The 20,099-nt window shown below is 33.5% G+C and overlaps 1 protein-coding gene across 2 annotated transcripts; it reads right to left on the minus strand.

Annotated features, from left to right (window-relative positions):
* Positions 1-3,172: 3,172 nt before the first annotated feature.
* On the minus strand, positions 3,173-19,051 carry LOC131050632 (putative glucose-6-phosphate 1-epimerase). Of its 2 annotated transcripts, XM_057984831.2 has the most exons (9): positions 18,680-19,051; positions 18,376-18,525; positions 15,785-15,859; positions 5,924-5,980; positions 5,680-5,834; positions 4,961-5,092; positions 4,594-4,696; positions 4,396-4,495; positions 3,173-3,897 (listed from the first exon to the last, which is right to left on the minus strand). In XM_057984831.2, the coding sequence occupies exons 2-9, from the start codon at positions 18,487-18,489 to the stop codon at positions 3,683-3,685; spliced, it is 951 nt and encodes a 316-aa protein (XP_057840814.1). In that variant the 5' UTR covers positions 18,490-18,525; positions 18,680-19,051; the 3' UTR covers positions 3,173-3,682. The 2 variants fall into 2 exon arrangements, with proteins under 2 accessions (XP_057840814.1, XP_057840815.1); XM_057984832.2 differs by lacking the exons at positions 18,376-18,525; positions 18,680-19,051 and adding an exon at positions 18,140-18,201.
* Between the last annotated feature and the right edge of the window lie 1,048 nt (positions 19,052-20,099).

The raw sequence follows: 20,099 nt of genomic DNA on the forward strand, positions 1-20,099 counted from the left end.
ACTATATAATTTAATAATGTGGCATTAACAATACCCTCATTTGCAGTTAGGACCTAAAACTCAATAGCTAGATATATTAAATAATTTAGACGAGTAGCCAACATTTTGTTGATGAAATCATGGGCGCTTCATAAGTCTATCACAATTGTTACTCTCTTCTTTAAGAAATTCATAACCTTGAGAGTTTGTGGGCCTCTCAAACCTAAAATTGCATGACAAGAAATTATTGGTTGGGGATCTTGTGATTCCTCATCTGATTCCTTGTCACCTCTAATATTGGTTCCTCCTCTTCTTCCTCATGTGAACCTTCAATATATAATAATTTATTCTCACTACATTTATGTCCTCAATTGTATTTGCTATTAAAATTAAAACATAAACCTTTTGCTCTCTTCTCGATTTGTTGTAGTGTCAATCTAGTAGGTTGAGGGAGTGAAGGTGTTGAGAAACCTCTCTCTTATCCCATTATCTCTTTTCCTCCTAGAAGATAAATACTTCTCTTTTTCCTTGTGTGTTAAGATAAAAGACTCGAACATAAAGTTAGGACTGAACATGCATACATTATGTAAGATGTGATCCTTGAGATCCCCCAAAAGTAAGTCATTCAAGTTTATTGTAATTATATCCACCCTCAGGGATAGATTTTGGAATTGTTTAATGTAGTATATGATTGTTCATGTTTGTCAAAGTTTAGCTAGTTGGTTGAAGAAGTTGGCCACACTATTGCTATATTGTGTTTGTAACTCCTCAATAAAGGTCAAACATGATACAGTGAGGCATTTTTTCTATTTTTGAGCATATTGATACCAAATGAATTGCACTAGTTCTAGATATAAGGAATCCATTCTCACCTTTTCTCCACTTGGAATTTGATGCACATCAAAAAAAATCTCCATTTGATTTATCCAAGTTAATGGATCCTTGCCATTAAACTTACACAATCCGCCTTTGGCAACAAATTCCTAAATCTCATATGAATATTAGCATTTGGATTTAGATTAGTTGGCGTGGATGATCCAACTTGGTTGCTTGAGACACTTGATCTTGATTTATTTTGTATATAAGCACTTAACATGCTTTGCATGCTCAATATTATCATGTTAGGTGATGTATCTCCAATGCATACCCTCCCTCATCTTCTTTACTAATGAATTTCCTTAATTGATTTCATCATTAGGAATAATATCCTCAATTACTACCTCATCCTTATCTAGAGATTTTATAGGAGTGACAACATTCTTCTTGCCTCTTGTTGCAAGCCCCGTCATAATAGAAAATAATAATTTTGCAATAAAATTACAAAAATAAATCCAAATGATCAAAAACATTTATAGTAACTTATCAAGGCTAGGTACACTTTCCAAAAAAACTCCAAGAAATTACCTAATCTACAACCTTGTGAATGAATTTGTTGAAAACCCTGATTACACAATAACTCATGTAAGTCTCCTCGTATTTCTTTGAAATTTGTATTGTGTATTCCTCAATGTGTCCTTGAAAAACCCTCCAATTTTTAAAAAAATAATCACCAAAGTATGAGAGATCCACATTCCAAAATAAATTTGGTGGAAGCTCTAATTATGCAATAAATTGCTTAGTTCCACTCCAATTTCTCTAAAATTTGGATTGTGGATGCCTCAATGTGTCTTTGAAAAAGCCTCCAAAAATAAAATAAAGAATTGTTAAAATCTGAAAGCTATGTGCTTCCCAAAATAGCCTCCAAAATTGAGGAAAAAAAAACCCTTGTCTTCATAGTGTCAAGATCATGCTCTAATACTATTTGTAATGAAATAACTTGCACAAGAAAGGAGTAATATAAAATATTTAACAAATACTCAATAATAATTGAGAATAACAAGACACTTCAAGGGGGCAAATCTCTAACCCAAGCCAGCTTAGATAACATATAAACCCTAGGCCGACCTAAATAGCTAAATAAGAATATAATAATGAGGTGACCACAAGCTGACTACTCATAACACTATGCATACTCTAAAGATTAAGGACATATAAATTGATCTTACAATGCCACTTGTTTGTATCCAATGGTTCACACTTCAACTTCTAATTGAATATTCGCTTCATTCTCTCTCCAATCAATCATAAGTTTCATTCTCTCTCTCCAATCAATCATAAGTTTCATTCTCTCTAATCAATTAAACATTTCACTTTCTCAAGTGAATCATGCATCTCTTTCTCTCTCCAAAAAACATATGATGGATCCTACACTTTAACTCTTTTATTTTGCAAGAAATTATCACTATCTACACTTATAAACAAGTTTATACGCAATTCCAATGTCAAAATCCATTGCCTTTTGTTGTAGTGTTGGGGATTATTTAAACTCTCAAACATACACAAGTAGAACTGCACACTAAGTTCACAATGCATACCTCACAGCTAAAACAACAAAATTAAAGGAGACTCCTTTTGGGTAATATAAGATTGCTCAACCCCTATACTGCTGTATTTCAAATTTTGTTATCTATTAGGTTTTAACCTCCTAATCAAACTTTGAGTAAACATCCTTAGATATAGACAGCATTGTAACAAATATTTTATCAAGCTATACAATTAAAATAGCCTAGTGTTATGCATTTTTAATTTAATGTTCCCTTTTTTGATCTGGAGTTCAACATATCTAGGTGTATATCATTATATAATAAAATTAAAAATAACTGTACAAATTTCTCACCCAAAATTAAATGACAAAAAGAAAAATTATCAAGTAATTGCAATTAGAAGAACATGAAGGTATTTATGAATTTGTTTACTAATAATAACAATAATTATATCAAAAAATTTACAAACAGGCAACAAAGACAATTTTTTGGTCCAACTTGCAAAGCAAAACCATGTAAAACCATGTATTAAAAAATTGGGTCAAAATTCAAATCCTATATTGTATGTATCAACTTGTTTTAATCTGATTCTGTTCAAAACCAGAGCCTGATAAAGGTGGGTAGCAAACAAATCATAAAGAAGTACGAAAAGAAATTAAAATAAAACTTCAAAGCTACGAAATTTTAAATAGCAAGGGCATAAAGATGGTTTAAATTTCTGTTGTTTACAGCAATGTTCAAGAGCGGTTTAAATTTCCCATTCAGAAGAAAGTTACCCAAAAAAGGGCTTCTTGGGTGTTCACTCCCTTTAAAAGCTAGAGGCACAAAAATAAACAATAAATAATTTGGTTGGAGTATTGAATTATGCGAATTTGCCATTGCAACCAAGAAAACATTATACAATTAACCTGCTCCAGTGAACTCTTGTGAAGAAATTATGATAATGATAGCACAATAAGCTTTTTCCCAGGGAATCTTGTGAAGTATTCGAGCCTCTTGGGCATACAAATTTCAGTCCACTGTAACAAAAATAAAAAATAATCTGGTGCCCACAATGGTTCACCAAAAGAATATCATTCTATAAACTGCTTGCCTTGTTCTGATCTTGAGTGGAAAAAGAATGTGGAAGTTATTGTACAAAAAAAAAGAACAAAAGCAATGATCATTGATATTACTTCTAAATAATTGTATAAAAAATCTGCAATGCTGGAGACTGGAGTGACGTGAAAATGGTAACTGCTCACAAGAAGTATATGCCAGAATCTGATGAATATAGATCACGCTTGTTTGAAGTTTTAAGCAAATGATCCAAGCCTTAGGCCATATGACAAGTGGACTTGTCATGATTTACCCTTCAAATTGACTGGGTCCATCTGCCCACTGAAATAATTTGATGAAACCACTTCCAGCTCTTGGCGGCCAGTCCATTCCTCCCCAGGTTTCAATGCAATGGGTTTTTCAACAGCTGCAGCTTCAATGCAAACCATTCGTAGGTATTCATCGTCACCAAAATCAACCAATGCTTTGGATTTCTTAATCCAAGGATTCCAAACAGCTGTTCATTCCCACATTAAGGCTCCAATCATTTTCTTGATGTCGACAAAATATTATGAAAATAATATCTTCAACAAAATATAGCCAAAAGCAGAAAATATAAAGCCAATATTACATAATCTTGTGATTCTATTTTGTGATGTCTAATTTAAATGCTATTTTCATTGTACTAATATCCCCCAAATTTATTATCTGGCTACTGGAAAATAATGTCAATAATAATTCAGGAAAACACGAAGTAAGCCCATCAATCATTAAGTGCCCTGAGATGTCAAGATATGCAACATGCCCAGCAATAATCCACATTGGGCTCAGACTATGGCAAACTGCAAATGTATATGATTTAAAACACAGTACAACATGCCTGCTAAGACTACCATACAATCTTTGTTCATTTGACATTAATCAACTTAAAACCCAACAGAACACTTCATATTCGAGTAAACTCTGTAAAATATTAACAATGGTTATAATAGGCTTAATGCAATGAGTTTGTTACCTGCATCAGGAAACCCAGTTTTCCGAAGGACAAAAGTTGTTTTCTTCTCATGATCAATCACTGCAAGTGATTGTGGGGTGCTCAAATAGATTCGATCCACCTGTAAAAGACAGTGTTTAATTGTAGTTATTATTTTTCTGAAGTTGTTACAATGAAGGACAAGATGTGCAGTTTGCCCTATCTTAATAACATGATTACCTCACAATCAAAAGTAATAGAATCCCCTTGATCTGTGAAGCGTTGACGGTCCTGAAGGTTATCAAAATAGTCCAAAGTTTCCAATCCTTCAACCCGCACATCACTGGAAAACTTAATAAATCAGTCATGCACATGTAATTGCATAAGGTTTCAAAATTTTCAATACGACAAATAAGCTGCCCTGAAACACATTTAGCAATACAATACATAACATTGCATCAATTCAGCAGTCACCCAGTTAATCCATATCAAATTTTGGTTGTGTTAAGCTCGAAACATAAAAATATTAATCAGATGAATTTACACTAGGAATAAACCATGTTGCTATAGATAAAAGTATGAACAATCAATGCTAACTGCTAAGTACCTGATATCAGATACAGACAAATGGGTATGCAAAGCAAGTGTGAAGGTGAAAGGCTTGTTGTCAGTATTTCTCACTCGTGATGTCAGTTGAAGCTTTCCAGCTCCCAAGGTCACTCTCAATCTCAGTTCAAAACTGCCATTAATGCAACACATTTATTAAGTAGTGAGAATATGATTTCTGACAAAAACATATAATGTTTTTTATTAACATAAATATCAGAAACATTATTCGGGAAATGCAAATCAGAGTTTTAAGGGATTTTCCTGGCAAGGGTTACAGAAACAAAAAAAATGGATTTTGAAAAAAGTTATTGAAAATTTTGAAATTACAGTGCATCCCTGTTTCAACTAGATGAAGCATAAGCAGCAAAATGCATTTCGAAGTTCTAATATATATCATGCTTGTACTTAAAAAGATGAAAAAGCATAGGAAAACTCCAGGAGTTCTGATGATGCTTCTCCAGAATTTCAAGTACAGGTTGAGATTAGATAGACAAAATTAAAAAAATTGTGAATATTTAGAATCAGCTGTTAGTAGATATGAAGTGCTGTCACATCATCAACTTATTAATTTTGATCTCAGATGCAAAAATGACTGGTAAGTTTATGTCCGTGCAAATGGTTTTCAAAAAAATTATTGATATGGCCTCAAATATCCAGGGATGTTGATTTCTGGCAACCATAAATAACAATCACTTCACTGTACGGATTTGGGATTACTTGTGAGGCCAGATCTTCATATCCTCGTTTGTAGGTTTCAGAAGTAGATCAACTGCAGTCATTTCATTAGTAGGGGGAGGTTGTGGGTCGGGATCTATAACCCACATTCTGCTCCTTGCAAATCCATGCGTCTCCAATGAACCCAGGTTCCCAAACTGCATTAGTATCAGATTGAAATATTTCAAGATAATAAGAACTTTCAAACTTTGAAATCAGTGTAGAATAAGAAAAATGTAAGGCTTACCTGTGGAAAACAGATAGCAATCCCTCCTCTTACTGGCTTTGGTGGCTTGAAGACAGCCTAACATGCACATATGGGTAAGCGAAATTTTAGAATTGTAAACAGTTAATGGATTGAAAAACTATTACCAAAAAGCACAGTTAAAATATGCAAATACTTTGGGTTTGGGCCTGAAGCCCAAAAGCTAACATGCAGGCCCAATGTTAATGAGACCTTCAATTTGAACCCCAAAGGTACGTACCCATTGACCCTAGATTACTGGCAGCGAAAAATATGATTATAATAGGTAATTATGAGTTCTGTCTCTCTCCCCAGGTAAAAAGGGAAAAACAATATATCGTATAAGAACCACAGGTTTGTGATTCCTGGAAAAACAAAAAGTATATGTCCTCTTAAAAAAGATGTTAAAACACTCAAAAACCATGGTAGTTTGTAAGCTGAAAACTGCAGATGGATACACTCTTGCTTTTTATTTTTCAACTTTTTTGTACCACAGAAATGGTAGGCTAAGGACAAAAAATATCACATGAATAGCCATACAGTAGAGTATGAACTGAGAAAATCATGATTCCAATGGAATAAAATAGATTAAAAACTCCCAAAAACTCACCTGACAGGCGAGTTCTTGTGAAGCAAAACAGCTGCCAAGTCTCTACCAAAAACTTGGGTGTGAGTTTCCCAAAAAACATGTCAATTTTTTGGTGACAAGCTTGCCAAGAAATCATGATCTGTATGAAAAAATTGCCAACCATAGCAAAAAGACAGTCTGTGGTGATGAAGGAAAAAAAAAAGTTAATTTTTTAAACTTTCACTCTTTTAGCTCTCACTCCTTTGCACATTAAAAACATTTTCTGCAAATTCAGGCAATATGAACAGATTTTTGGTAATTTTAAGTTGACTGGAGTCATGGGATAAGTTTTTTGGAAGCATTGAAAAGGTTTGTCTCTGAATTTTTATCTTGTTTCTCAGAGCTTTGTTATGTTTTCCCTCACTCTAGCATTTCATTATTCCATTTGTTTTTTGTGGGTTTTCTTATGTTAACTGCAAGCGATTGCATTTGATTATTTTTATAAAAAAATGTTTATGATAGGTATTAAAACTTTGAAATCCAGTGTTGTGTGTAAGGAATGTTGTTGGGAAGTAAACTTGGTGGCAAGGCTAAGGACTTTACTCAGAAGTATGGAACCCTAGGGGAACAAGTATGACTGGTAATTTGCATTGTGGACAAAAGATGACAGGAGGTATCAACCAGCTCAAATTTCATTGTGCAAGGGTCCTTGGAAGAGATGTTTCACTATGTGATAAAGTGAAGCATGAGGTTATATGAGAGGTTAATGCTCTCCTTACTCCATATGAGGAGAGGAAATTAGAAAAGAAAAGGACTGGAACGACAATGTTAACTGTAATGGGTGCTTTCCTAAGTCCAAAGTGGTGAGCTCATGCATTGTCCCATGGATACAGGGCTCTTCTTCCTCAAGTATTTCTAATTGGCCAGCTGCATTGCATTCACATATTCGTGGTTCCTTTGTTGCACATCAAACTTCTGCCAATTTTTGATATTTCATTAACTTACCCTTCTGCATTGCAAGCAACCCTTATTGGGAGTCAGTTGTCACTGCATTGACAATAGTAAGGAAAGGGTATAAGTCACCCACCTACTATGATTTGAGTAGGCTATTGTTGGATGACGTTGTTAGACAGAAAAAGGTCTTAATAGAAGAATTAAAGATAGCTTTGCCAAAAAAAAGGCTGCACTATTTTGCTTAATAAATGGACAAATGGCAAGAACTGCGCCCTAATTAAATTCTCACGACTTTAAGTCATCAAGTGATGTTCTTAAGTCAATCGACACCTCAAATGCAGTACAAAACAGTGAAACACCAAGCAGCATGTTGAATGAGGTGGTTATGGAGGTGGGTATGCAAGATGTTGTCCAAGTTATGATGAACAATGCAACAATGTTAGAATATTTAATCTTTACTTAGCTTAGGTTTATTTTTATTTAGTTTAGGATATTCCTTTGGAATTCCTACATGTAATTTGTCCTCTAGTACATGTGTGAGGACAAGTCATTTCTTTTATTTTCCTTTATTAAGGAATATTAGATCTCCTCCATAAGAGGATGTGGACACATGGCACACACATTTTATGAATGGTGGCATTCATAGATTTGGGAGTTACTTTGTAACTCCTCTCCTCATCTCTATTTAAGAGATGCCTCCTCTCTCATTTCTTCTTAATGACAATATTGTAAAGAGCTTCTTGCTCTCTCTCTCTCTCTCATTTTTAAGCATTGCCTCATTCATAATATCACAAGGGGTTTTTTTTGCTTTTCCCCTTTCAAAAGTTCTTGTGCCTCCTTCTTCACATTTGGGTGATGCTCTAAGGTCTTTGCTTTTCTCATGGTAACAATTACTTCATCATAAACTTTCTTGGATTAATTTTCCTTTCCTTGCTCTTTTATTTCCTTTCATGGTATCAAAGCAGGTTTCTAATCCTTGTTTTAAGTTAACATTGATCAATCTCATTCTAAATCCTTGTTTCTAATCCTTTTATTTGCTCTATTGTTCTCCCTAACCGTTTTGTTAGTAACCGGCATTGTTTTTCTCATCCAAATACACGCTCTGTTGTTTCACGCCTCGTTTGGAATTGAGATTCAGCACCTCTGCATTTTCTGGAGGCGAGGGTTTGACGTCGCGGGTTCCATTCCCGCCGTTGCCGAAATCTTCCCACTCAAACGACGGGCGCCATACTGGATTACAAGTTCCCGCCTGTAAAGAAGTGAGGGATCTGGTAGGATTTGGCTTTCGGAACGCAGGAAATTGCTTACTTTCATCGTGTGCTGCTAAGCATCATCCCGTATAGCTTCCCTCGCCTCTGTGTGTTAAACGTCTCCCTTGATAACTGCTGCAAAAAAACTTCTGTGGTCTGCAACTTCTGTGTATTCCCTGCAAATCATTATTACCTGCTTGCTTCATAATTTTTTTTGTCATTTAACGTCTCTGCAGTCATCTGGCAAGTTTAAAAGTTTTTTAAAACTTATTTTATTTAAATCAAGTTTAGTTTAATATTAAATTTTATTAAACTTGTATTATTTAAAAAAAAAAAAAGTTTAAATAGTCTATATATAAAGATTAATAACGTTAAACAAAATTAGTTATCAAGTTTTTTTTACATTTATTAAAGTTTTTTTGAATAAAGTTTTTTTTTAATAAAGCTTTTAAAATACAATAGTTTTATTTTGTTATTAAGACTTACAATTGTTTAAATCAAATTTAAAAAAAAAAACAAAAAAATCAATTTCAATTTGTTATTAAAATATAATTTTTTCTTTGATAAATATTTTTTTGTTTAAAAATTTGTTATTTAAGATTTGAATATAACATTTTTTTAACATAACTTTTGTTATAATTCTTACTCAAATCTGGTTTATTTTTAAATCAAGGAGGTTAATTTTTATCTTTTTAATCAAAGGGGTAATTTTTTTTACAAACTATTATTTTGCTATCATGTCTACATTAATTCCAGAAATTAAATTAAATAGTTCCAATTATCATTCTTGGAAAACACATATCTCGTTTATTTTTCGTTTCAAACACCTTTTGGATGTTGCGACTGATAAAACATTTGAACCTGCTACATCTGCTCCTCAAGCCGACCTAGATAGATGGAAGGCTCAAAATGAGGAAGCACTTGGTTTAATTGGTATTTCAATGGTTCCTGATTTGTATGTTTTAATTGGAAATTGTACAAAAGCGCATGAAGCTTGGGAAATTTTAAAAACTACTTATGATAGCTCAAATGAATCCCGAAAAATTCAACTTCAAGATCAACTTGAAGATCTAAGGTATACGGATTTTAAAACTATGGATGAATTCTTATTAAAGTTTGATTCTGTTAATAGTCAATTAACTGGTTTAGGAGTTACTCTAGCTGATTTACGTTTAATTCATCTTATTCTTAAAAAATGTCTTCCTCGTCAATTTCAACAATTTATTACGAATATTCATGCTCAACTTGCTATTCCTAGCTTAGCTACTCAATTAACATATGATATTTTTCGTAATTTATTGCGTCAAGAGGAAGCTAAATTAATTCAATTTGGTACTCTTAAAAGTAGTGAACATGCTTTTATGTCTAAAAATCAAAATCATAATAATACTTTTAGATCCAATAATAATAAACATAATCATAATCATAATAATAATCATAATAATAATCACAAATCTTCTAATTATCAATCTCATTCTAAATCCTATCATAATAATTCTCATAATAATAATCATAATAATAATCACAATAATCAAAGGAATAATTCTCAAACAAGACCCCATTGCACATATTGTGGGAAAGATGGACATATTACTAATAATTGTTTTAAGAAACAAAATGGTAAAAAGCCCATGAATCAAAATAATCAAAATAATCAACATAAACCTCATTATAAGAAAGGTAATAATAATGGTAATTCATCTCGTCATGCATTTACATGTACTTATAATGTTTCTCAACCACTTGAGTGGATTATTGATTCTGGTGCATCTCAACATGTTACTTCTCATAAAGAATGTTTTGAATCTTTGCATCCCGATACTTCTAATATTCCTGTTCAATTAGCTAATAATCATAGTTGTAAAGTTGAAGCTATTGGTGATGTGAATGTTCCTAATGGGAAATTACATGATGTTCTTTATGTTCCTGAATTAAAATCAAATTTGATTTCAGTTCCTAAACTTTGTCAAGATTATAAGATTAACTTTTATAGGGGCATATGTTATATCATTGATCCAAACACTAATCATGTTATTGCTACTGCTAAAATGGATAGTGATAACTTATTCAAGTTCTATGAATTTGCTCCTCCAAAGTATTCTTTGCTTACTACTGTTGATTTTACTATATGGAATGAAAGACTTGGCCATCTCAATTCTGATTATATTTCATTGATGCAAAAAGCAAATATGGTTGATGGATTGCCTACTATTGTTCCTTCTCAAATTGTTTGCAATGGTTGCATGAGTGGTAAGATGCATAGGGAACCCTTTCCTCATGGTCAATCTTGGAGGGCATACACTAAATTGCACCTCGTTCATAGTGATCTCTTGGGTCCCATGGAGAATCCCTCCATCCAAGGATCAAGGTATGCACTTACCTTTGTTGATGATTTTTCAAGGAGAACATGGATATATTTCCTTCATAGTAAGGATCAAGTGCTTGATGTTTTTACTGAATTTCATATGTTTGTAGAAAGGCAATCTGGTTCTAAAATTAAGATTCTTCGTACTGACAATGGAAGAGAATATGTCAATAATGCATTTAATGCTTATTTAAAATCTTTTGGAATTAAACATGAGCTTACCGTTCCTTATACACCACAACAAAATGGTGTGGCAGAACGGAAGCATAGGACAATTGTTGAAATGGCTAGATGTTTATTGCATGCTAAAAATATGGATTACAAGTTTTGGGCTGAAGCTATGGCTTGTGCAACATATTTAATTAATAGAACACCTACCAAAGCCTTAAAGGATAAAACTCCTGAAGAAGCTTGGTCTGGTAGAAAGCCTAATTTGCAGAATTTAAGAATTTTTGGTTCCATAGCTTATGTTCACAAACCTAAGGAGAAAAGAAAAAAATTAGATGCTAAATCTTCTCCTTTTATTTTTGTTGGTTATGATGAAAATACTAAAGGTTATAGAGTTTACAATCCTATTACTAACAAGGTAAAAGTTGCAAGAGATGTTTGTATTGCAGAAAAGGGCATTCATGATTGTTCTAAAGTGAAGGATGATGAACTTGGTCAAACCAAAGTTGTGCTTGTGGAGGACCAACCTCCTTCTCTTAACCCTACTCCTAATGCATCTCTTTCTATTCCTTCTAGTGATAGCGATGATGATAATAATAACTCTACTCCTCATGACTCTTCTTCTAGTGATGAATCCATTACTTCTAAAAGAAGACCTAAATGGTTTAAATCTTTAATTCAAGATAGTGATGAATACTTAGCTAGAATGGATAAACTTCAAGCTAGGAGAGTTAATTATTGTAATTATGCTTTAATGACTACTATTATGAATTCTAATGATCCTAAAACATTTGATCAAGCTAAAAATCAACCGCATTGGCAAAAAGCAATGAAGGAAGAATATGATACTTTAACTTCTAACCAAACTTGGGATTTAGTTCCCTTGCCTCATGGTAAAAATCTTGTTCTTTGCAAGTGGCTTTATAAAACCAAATTGAATGCTAATAATCAAGTTAGTAAATTTAAAGCTAGATTAGTTGCTAGAGGTTTTTCTCAAATTGAAGGCTTAGATTATACTGAAACTTTTGCTCCTGTTGCTAAAATGCCTACAATTAAACTTGTGCTTGCTTTAGCTTCTAGAATGAATTGGCCTATTCACCAAATGGATGTTAAAAGTGCTTTTCTTAATGGTGATTTACATGAAGAAATTTATATGTCTCAACCTCCTGGTTTTATTAAAGAAGGTAATGCACACTTAGTTTGTAAATTAAAGAAATCAATTTATGGATTAAAGCAATCTCCTAGGGAGTGGTATTCAAAGATTAATGAATTCTTTCTTACTCAAGGCTTTATTAGAAGTAAAAATGATCCTAACTTGTATATTAAACATAGTGAAGATGATATTATAATTATTATCTTGTATGTAGATGATTTGATTCTTACTTCAAGTTCCAATACTTTGATTTATGATATTAAGTTTCAACTTAATCAAAAATTTCAAATGACTGATTTAGGTCTTTTACATTATTTCTTAGGAATGCAAATTTGGCAAACCTCTAAAGGAATTTTCTTATCTCAAAGTAAATATGCTCAAGATCTCATAGATAAGTTTAAAATGAATGATGCTCATCATGTTTCAATTCCTATTGAATTAGGCACTAAGTTAATGCTTGATATGCAAACTCCTCTTGTTGATGCTACTTTGTATAGACAATTAGTTGGAAGTTTAAATTATTTAACTCTTACTAGGCCAGATATTGCTTATAGTGTTGGTTTGGTTTCAAGATTCATGTCTAAACCTCAACAAACAGACTTTAAAGTTGCTAAAAGAATTTTAAGATATATTAAAGGAACAATTAATGTAGGTTTGTTTTATGATGCAAATTCTGATTTTACTTTAAAAGGTTTTACTGATTCCGATCTAGGTGGAGATCCCAATGATGGGAAATCTACTTGTGGTTATTGTTTCTTTGTTGGTTCAGGAGCAATTTCTTGGAATAGTAAAAAGCAACAATCTACCTCTCTTGGATCCACTGAAGCTGAGTACAAAGGATGCACTAATGCTTCCAAAGAAGTCTTGTGGCTTAGAAGATTACTTGAAGATTTGGGTCTACCTCAACACGAACCAACTCCATTGTATTGTGACAACCAAAGTGCCATTGCCTTGGCTAAAAATCCAGTTTTCCATGCAAGGACAAAACACATTGCTCTCCAACACCACTTTATTAGAGAACAAATTGAAGACAAGCAAGTTTCACTCCTCTATTGCAAGGGGGAAGACCAAGTTGCAGATATTTTGACCAAGCCACTTTGTAAAGAAAAATTCCAATTTCATTGTAAAAATCTTGGATTACAACCCATTGAAGGGTTTGATGTAAGCTCCCCAAGTAAAGCTTAAGGGGGGGTGTTAGAATATTTAATCTTTACTTAGCTTAGGTTTATTTTTATTTAGTTTAGGATATTCCTTTGGAATTCTTACATGTAATTTGTCCTCTAGTACATGTGTGAGGACAAGTCATTTCTTTTATTTTCCTTTATTAAGGAATATTAGATCTCCTCCATAAGAGGATGTGGACACATGGCACACACATTTTATGAATGGTGGCATTCATAGATTTGGGAGTTACTTTGTAACTCCTCTCCTCATCTCTATTTAAGAGATGCCTCCTCTCTCATTTCTTCTTAATGACAATATTGTAAAGAGCTTCTTGCTCTCTCTCTCTCTCTCTCATTTTTAGGCATTGCCTCATTCATAATATCACAAGGGGTTTTTCTTTGCTTTTCCCCTTTCAAAAGTTCTTGTGTCTCCTTCTTCACATTTGGGTGATGCTCTAAGGTCTTTGCTTTTCTCATGGTAACAATTACTTCATCATAAACTTTCTTGGATTAATTTTCCTTTCCTTGCTCTTTTATTTCCTTTCAAACAACACATGTCAACCAGTAGGCAACTAGAAAAAAGCCACCCTACTTTTTTTTGCAGAGCTCTTGAGGATATCGGCAAATTTTCATGGGTCAAAGCCATGGTGAATGATGCAAGAAACATAACAAAATACATCTGCAATCACCCTTGGGTGCTTAATTTGATGAGAGCGCACACTAATGGTAAGAAGCTAGTGCAACCTAGAATCATGTGATTTTCCACCAATTTATCACTTTGTAGAGTATTGCAGCCCCACTACCATCTCTTTAGCAGATGTTTGTGAGAACTAGGTGGACAAAAGCTGCTTGTTCCAATATTCCCAAAGGGGAGATTGTAGTCAAGACTGTTTTTGATTAATTTTTTGCCAAAAATAAGGATGAGATCCTGAAGATAACTTATAAATTCAGCTTTTTACAATTTTAGTTTACTGTTCTTTTTTCTTGTCTTTCAAATAAAGATTTTTATTTGATATATTGTTTTCTTTTAGGTGTCAAAGCTTTGGTTAGGGTTCTGCAGTTGGTAGATAAGAAGAAAAACCCAATGGGTTTTTTTTATACGAGACCATTGACAAGGCCAAGGAGACAATACAACACTTTATGTATCAAACCTAAAAAAAAGTATGAACCCATTTGGCACATTACTGATAGGAGGTGGAATTAAAAACTCCACCAACACATCCATGTGGATGCCTACCTAGTATTTGAACATGAAATTTGCCAAGGACGTCATGGATGGCTCCAACACATGAATAGAGAGGATGGTGTCTCACGAAGACCTTAGAGACACAATTTTGGACGAATTGCAAGTTTCTTCACCTTTACTCATTCGAAAAGGAACAAATTTGTAGCCAGATAAAAAAATACAACATTAACTAAAACTTTAATAAGTTTCAATTTTAGTTTATCTTTCTGTTTATGAAAGTTATAGATTTGCAGTGAGAAGATTATGGTGCAAAAATGCGCAAGCTTCAAAAAATTGCCATTTGCATGTTATCCCAGCCCTATAGCACTTCTAGTTGTGAGTGTAGTTTGAGCACATTTAAAGCCATCCACACAAAGAAGTGCAAAATGTTGACTCAAAAGTGCTTAGATGACCTTGTTTTTGTGCAATACAATCATCAGCTACATGCCATAGACCTTCATGACATATACTCATATTTAAATTGAATTGTTGATGATATGGATGAGCCTAAGAGTCCCTCTGTTTTGAGGAAGAGTTAGCTGAAATTAATAAAGAACCACCAGAATGGGCAGAAGCTATGACCACATGAGAAGGTGGAAGATGTGCCAATGGACGCAGCTGTCCATGATATGCCTACAAATAGATAGTTTTTCTCAAGCAGAATCAATATCATCCACTTCAAGAGCACCCACACAGCCACTTAAAATTTACTCATAGAAGAAATTTCAAATTTATAAAATATTAATTGTATTTGCAATTTTTTATCATATAACACCATGATATGTATTAAGCTTCTTTTTATCTGTGAATGAATGACAAACTAAATATCAGTTCTCTAAAATCAGTTTTATACATGTTTTAGAATATGCCTTTTTATGTTTGGAAATTTAGTTAAGTTTTGGTGAGTTTTGGGCAGGCTGCTGAGTCCAAGTCAAATTTGGATCGGCCAAGTTTTGCAAAGTCATAAGTTTTTTAATTATGGAATAAATAATGAATCCATAAGAGATGTCACAGTCACCTTACTGCTCATGAAAAGCAATTCTTCTCCATTTTCACTCTTCCATGAGGTCACTTGCCCACCATACAGCAACACCTACACACATATACCATATAAATATTAAATACATATAACCTAGAAGAGATTTGATAAACTTAAAAAGATAACAGAACAACAACTCAGATTGACTTATGATTTTTTGTTGAAGCAAAACTAAAATCAAGGGAGAAAGAAAATAAAAAAGAAATAGGAAGTGGATCTAATGAGCCATATTAAATAAAAGATCAAGGTACTCATGGACCACCCTATGCCCTTAACTAGTATCAGCAACAAATGAAACAAAACCAAGTATAGACACATATGTAGGTATTAATGAGTTTTTCTCAATTTTGCTCTTCCATGAGGCCAGTTGCCTGTCATGCAGAAAAAAACAAATTCCACATATATCCATATAATCTAAAAAATATTCAATGAACTAATTAAAGTTTCAGAGCCCTGTACCATGAGCAATTCATGAATAACCTGTTTGCCGGAATTGCTGACATAAATGAAGCAAGAAACTTAAAAAGAAAAAAAAATGGATATGATGAAATTGTAATAGGTATGTCCCCAAGGTACCCTATATGCCCTATGAAGAATATCAGCAACAAATGACAATATACCAGGAATACAAACATATAGAAATATTGATAAACTATATTATTCCCGCCAGGCCAATAAATTTTGATGATCATGCTATTGGACTGCCGTCTCACAGTAAGTAAGGGCACTTATCTCAACGAATTCAGACATATAACCTATAATCTGTATCAGCAACAAATGACACAGAACCAGGAATACGTGTATACAAGTGCTTGTAAAATATATCACTCCCACCAAGCTAATCAAATCTGATAAACCGGTCCATCAGGATATGGTGTAATGGTAAGATAGGGCATTTATTGCAATGGGTACATACATAACCTAACCATGTCAGCAGCAAATGAAACACAAACAGGAAGAAGCACATATCGAAGTACTGATTAATTATATATTATTTCCAATAAGTTAGTGTTTCTTGAAGTGATTACCATGTCTCTCAGATCATGGTCTAACAGGTACTTATGGAACGTATTGCAACAAAAACACACGTCTATAACCCATAGCAGCAGCAAACAGCATAAAAAAAGAATATCCTCATATAAAAGTATTGGTAATTCATATTGTTCCCACCAGCGCAATTTTTTCTGATAACTTGCTTTGTAGGGCTATTGTCTAACAGTAAGATCAAACAGTTATCAAAACAAACAAGACATGTGATCTTTAAAGTTATACACGTATCAGTGGCAGATGGCCTAGAATCAGGAATACAAATATACAAGCAATGATAAAGAAAATCATTCTCCCCAAGTTAATGAATTCCAATAAGAAAGCTAATAAATATGATGGAACAATTTTAAAACAATTATACACATCACCTATAGGCTATAATTCATATAAGCAACAAATGTCAAAGAACCAGGAACACATACAGGCGTTGACAATTTAGATAATAGTAGACAAGAGTTTTCCAGTCTAGGAAGTTGGTTTGAAAGTTCTTTTAGATTCAACCATATGTATTTTTCTTTTTTTTGCTACTTCTCGAGCCGTCTTGATGATTGATCACTGAGTGTAATCTGAAAGATTGATGCAAAGAAATACACACAGTTGAATCTGAAAGCACTTTCAACTGATTTACATAATTTCCACCATGCAAGCCCTGTTTTACAGGCCAGTCAGGCTGTGGCTTGAAGTAAGATGAAAGCAGTTATCAAATGAATACACACATAGTAACTCATCAGCAACAAATGACACAGAACCAAGAATACACGGCTATACAAGAAAATTATATTATTTCAGCCAAGCTAGATTCTGCGAACCAGGTCGGGAAGGCTGTGGCCTAGCAGTAAGATGAGACATTTATCTGAGAACACAAATGCAAAAGATAGGCTACTTGTCTATCAAAAAATACACAAAACCCAATTAGCATGCCTCCACATCAAGAATCCTCTGTGTTAATGCGGCTAAGAGCATGCCACTTTGAATGAATTCTTGTATTCGATTTAAGAACGGTACAGCAAGATTCGCTGGCTTATTGGCTAGAGTGGGGTACTGTCCTTTAAAGTGTAACGGAAGGACAGGCTGTTTCTAGACAGTTAATCCGCCGAATTTCCCCGTAAACAAAATAAATTCTGACATCCGACAATATGTATAAGTAAATGCAAGGCCTATACTCTAGCAGTAAGATGGGCATTTATTGCAAAGATGGGTCGTGCTCAAAACACAGCGTGCGCAACTACAAGTTAAATGGACTCTGTGTTAATATAACGTGGCGGCTACATCAGATTTAGTGATCACCGTATCAATATGACTTGGGGAAAGCAGCGAAGGACTTTCAACGAATCCAGGGGTTTCTTTTGCAATTTACTGCCAACGCAACAAACTGGATGCTGTGTGAGTGATAAACTACATTAAATCCACACAATAAAAATACATAGATGTTTACCAAATTTTATAACTGACATGTGTTAGACAACAAACTTTAATAATTCATTTACTGTCAAACAGAACAAAATTGGGTAACTACAACCTACCTCAGCAGATGACCTTTTGGGCCCAAACAATTTGATTTTCTCAAACCCACTGGTACTATCCTTTTCAATCAGAAAACTCGGATTAACAGATGTTGTTTCAGAGTGATCTGACATTCTAAAAATATGAAGAACACCCAAAGAATCTCCGACCTGTAAAAAGAATTGAAACAAAATCATATATGGGAAAAAGAACCATAACCCACCAAACCAAAAACCTATATACAATTGATTATAAGATTCAATTAGAAAGATTGTGCCCTCAGATTAATGCTAAGAAGGGAACGGATAATATTATAATGTCAACCTTGTTGTGGGTCTCCTACTCTATTGTCGCTGCTCTTCATCTGTCATTGAAAAGCCATTCCCTTAAAATCTGCAACGAATTTTTCATGCATTTTTTTTTCTCAGAAAGAAATTGCAGAGGGGTAGTACAGGGGCAGGAGGAAGAAATAGACAAAGAAATAACTATTTTACTTCTTTTGTCTTTCTTCCAACTGTTTTTTATTTTGGGTATCCTCAGGTTTCCATTTCGAATTCAAACTACCGTGTTTCGTAGCTTTTTGAGAAAAGAAATGTTGACAGCAAGTTGGGACGGTGAATGTGATGTGTGTGATCAAAAACAGTTTTTGCATACGCATCCAGGACCTTAAAAAATTACTGAACTCGTGTAATTTTTTTTTGGATAAACTATTTTAATGTGAAACTTTTTAATTCGGAAAAAGTCAACCGTCTTATATTAGATAAGGGTTTTGAAATTCAGTTGGCTTGTCATTGTTCAAGAGTGAGTTAGGGGTCTTCTTCTCAAGGACTTTCAAATATAATGGGATTGTGTTTTTCAAAGATATTGTCGTCCCTTTTTTTCTCTAAGATGTTCATATTTTAATAGAGGAGCTCACATCATTTTGATGTGAAGGTAGATAGAAGAGATCAAAATATCTTTATTAACATGTTTATAAAACAAAATCAATGATATTAACATTTTTAATTATTGATATGTTGGTTTGGTTTTAAGGTTTAATATTTTGTTACAATAAAATTTGTTGGGATATCATTCAATTTAATGGGAATATCATTTACAATTGTGAGGATAGCACTAAATTACAGGGATACTAGTCAATTGTAGAGAAATTACTTACAATTGTGGGGATATCGCTAAAACGTGTGCATCTAGTGTTAAGATATTATTTGGTGATTTGAACTTGGTTCTCCATCTTAAACCTTATGGCCTTGCCATTTGAGAAAACCCCTTTAACAATATTAATATTAATTAATATATAAATGTTATAATTAATTTGTTAGAATGATATTTTCTCTCTTTGCACACACATGCATGCCTCCAACCCTAGAGGCATCAAGGTCACCTCTTAGAGATGTTTTATCAAAATTCATTAAATTTACTACTCATTGGAGGGTGCCACTTGATTTTTTCCTTATTGACCTTCTCCTTCTAGTTGATCCCACAGATGGATTCAAAGCGATATGAGGGGTTAAATGCAATGAAAAACTCAACAAGGAAAAAATCAAGTGGCACCCTCCAACTAGTGGCAAATTTTAAATGAACTATGAAAAATCATCTTGAGGCAACCCTGGTACCTTTATGATTGGAGCTATCTTTTAGAACAATCACATAAATTTAATAGTTCTAAGCTAGAAGGAAAATTGCAGCCACAATACAATAATTTCCACATAACCCAATGAGAAATCTATGCAAACAAGTCTTCTAA

The sequence above is a fragment of the Cryptomeria japonica genome, chromosome 8 (assembly GCF_030272615.1).
Source record: "Cryptomeria japonica chromosome 8, Sugi_1.0, whole genome shotgun sequence".
In the NCBI taxonomy this organism is placed as follows: Eukaryota; Viridiplantae; Streptophyta; class Pinopsida; order Cupressales; family Cupressaceae; genus Cryptomeria; species Cryptomeria japonica.

Coding starts and splice junctions, on each gene's coding strand:
- LOC131050632 (XM_057984831.2), bottom strand. CDS start 18,489: ATGTCAGATCACTCTGAAACAACATCTGTTAATCCGAGTTTTCTGATT. Junction 5,835..5,923: donor TTGCTATCTGTTTTCCACAG/GTAAGCCTTACA, acceptor ATACTAATGCAG/TTTGGGAACCTGGGTTCATT. Junction 4,697..4,960: donor TTGTCTGTATCTGATATCAG/GTACTTAGCAGT, acceptor TAAGTTTTCCAG/TGATGTGCGGGTTGAAGGAT.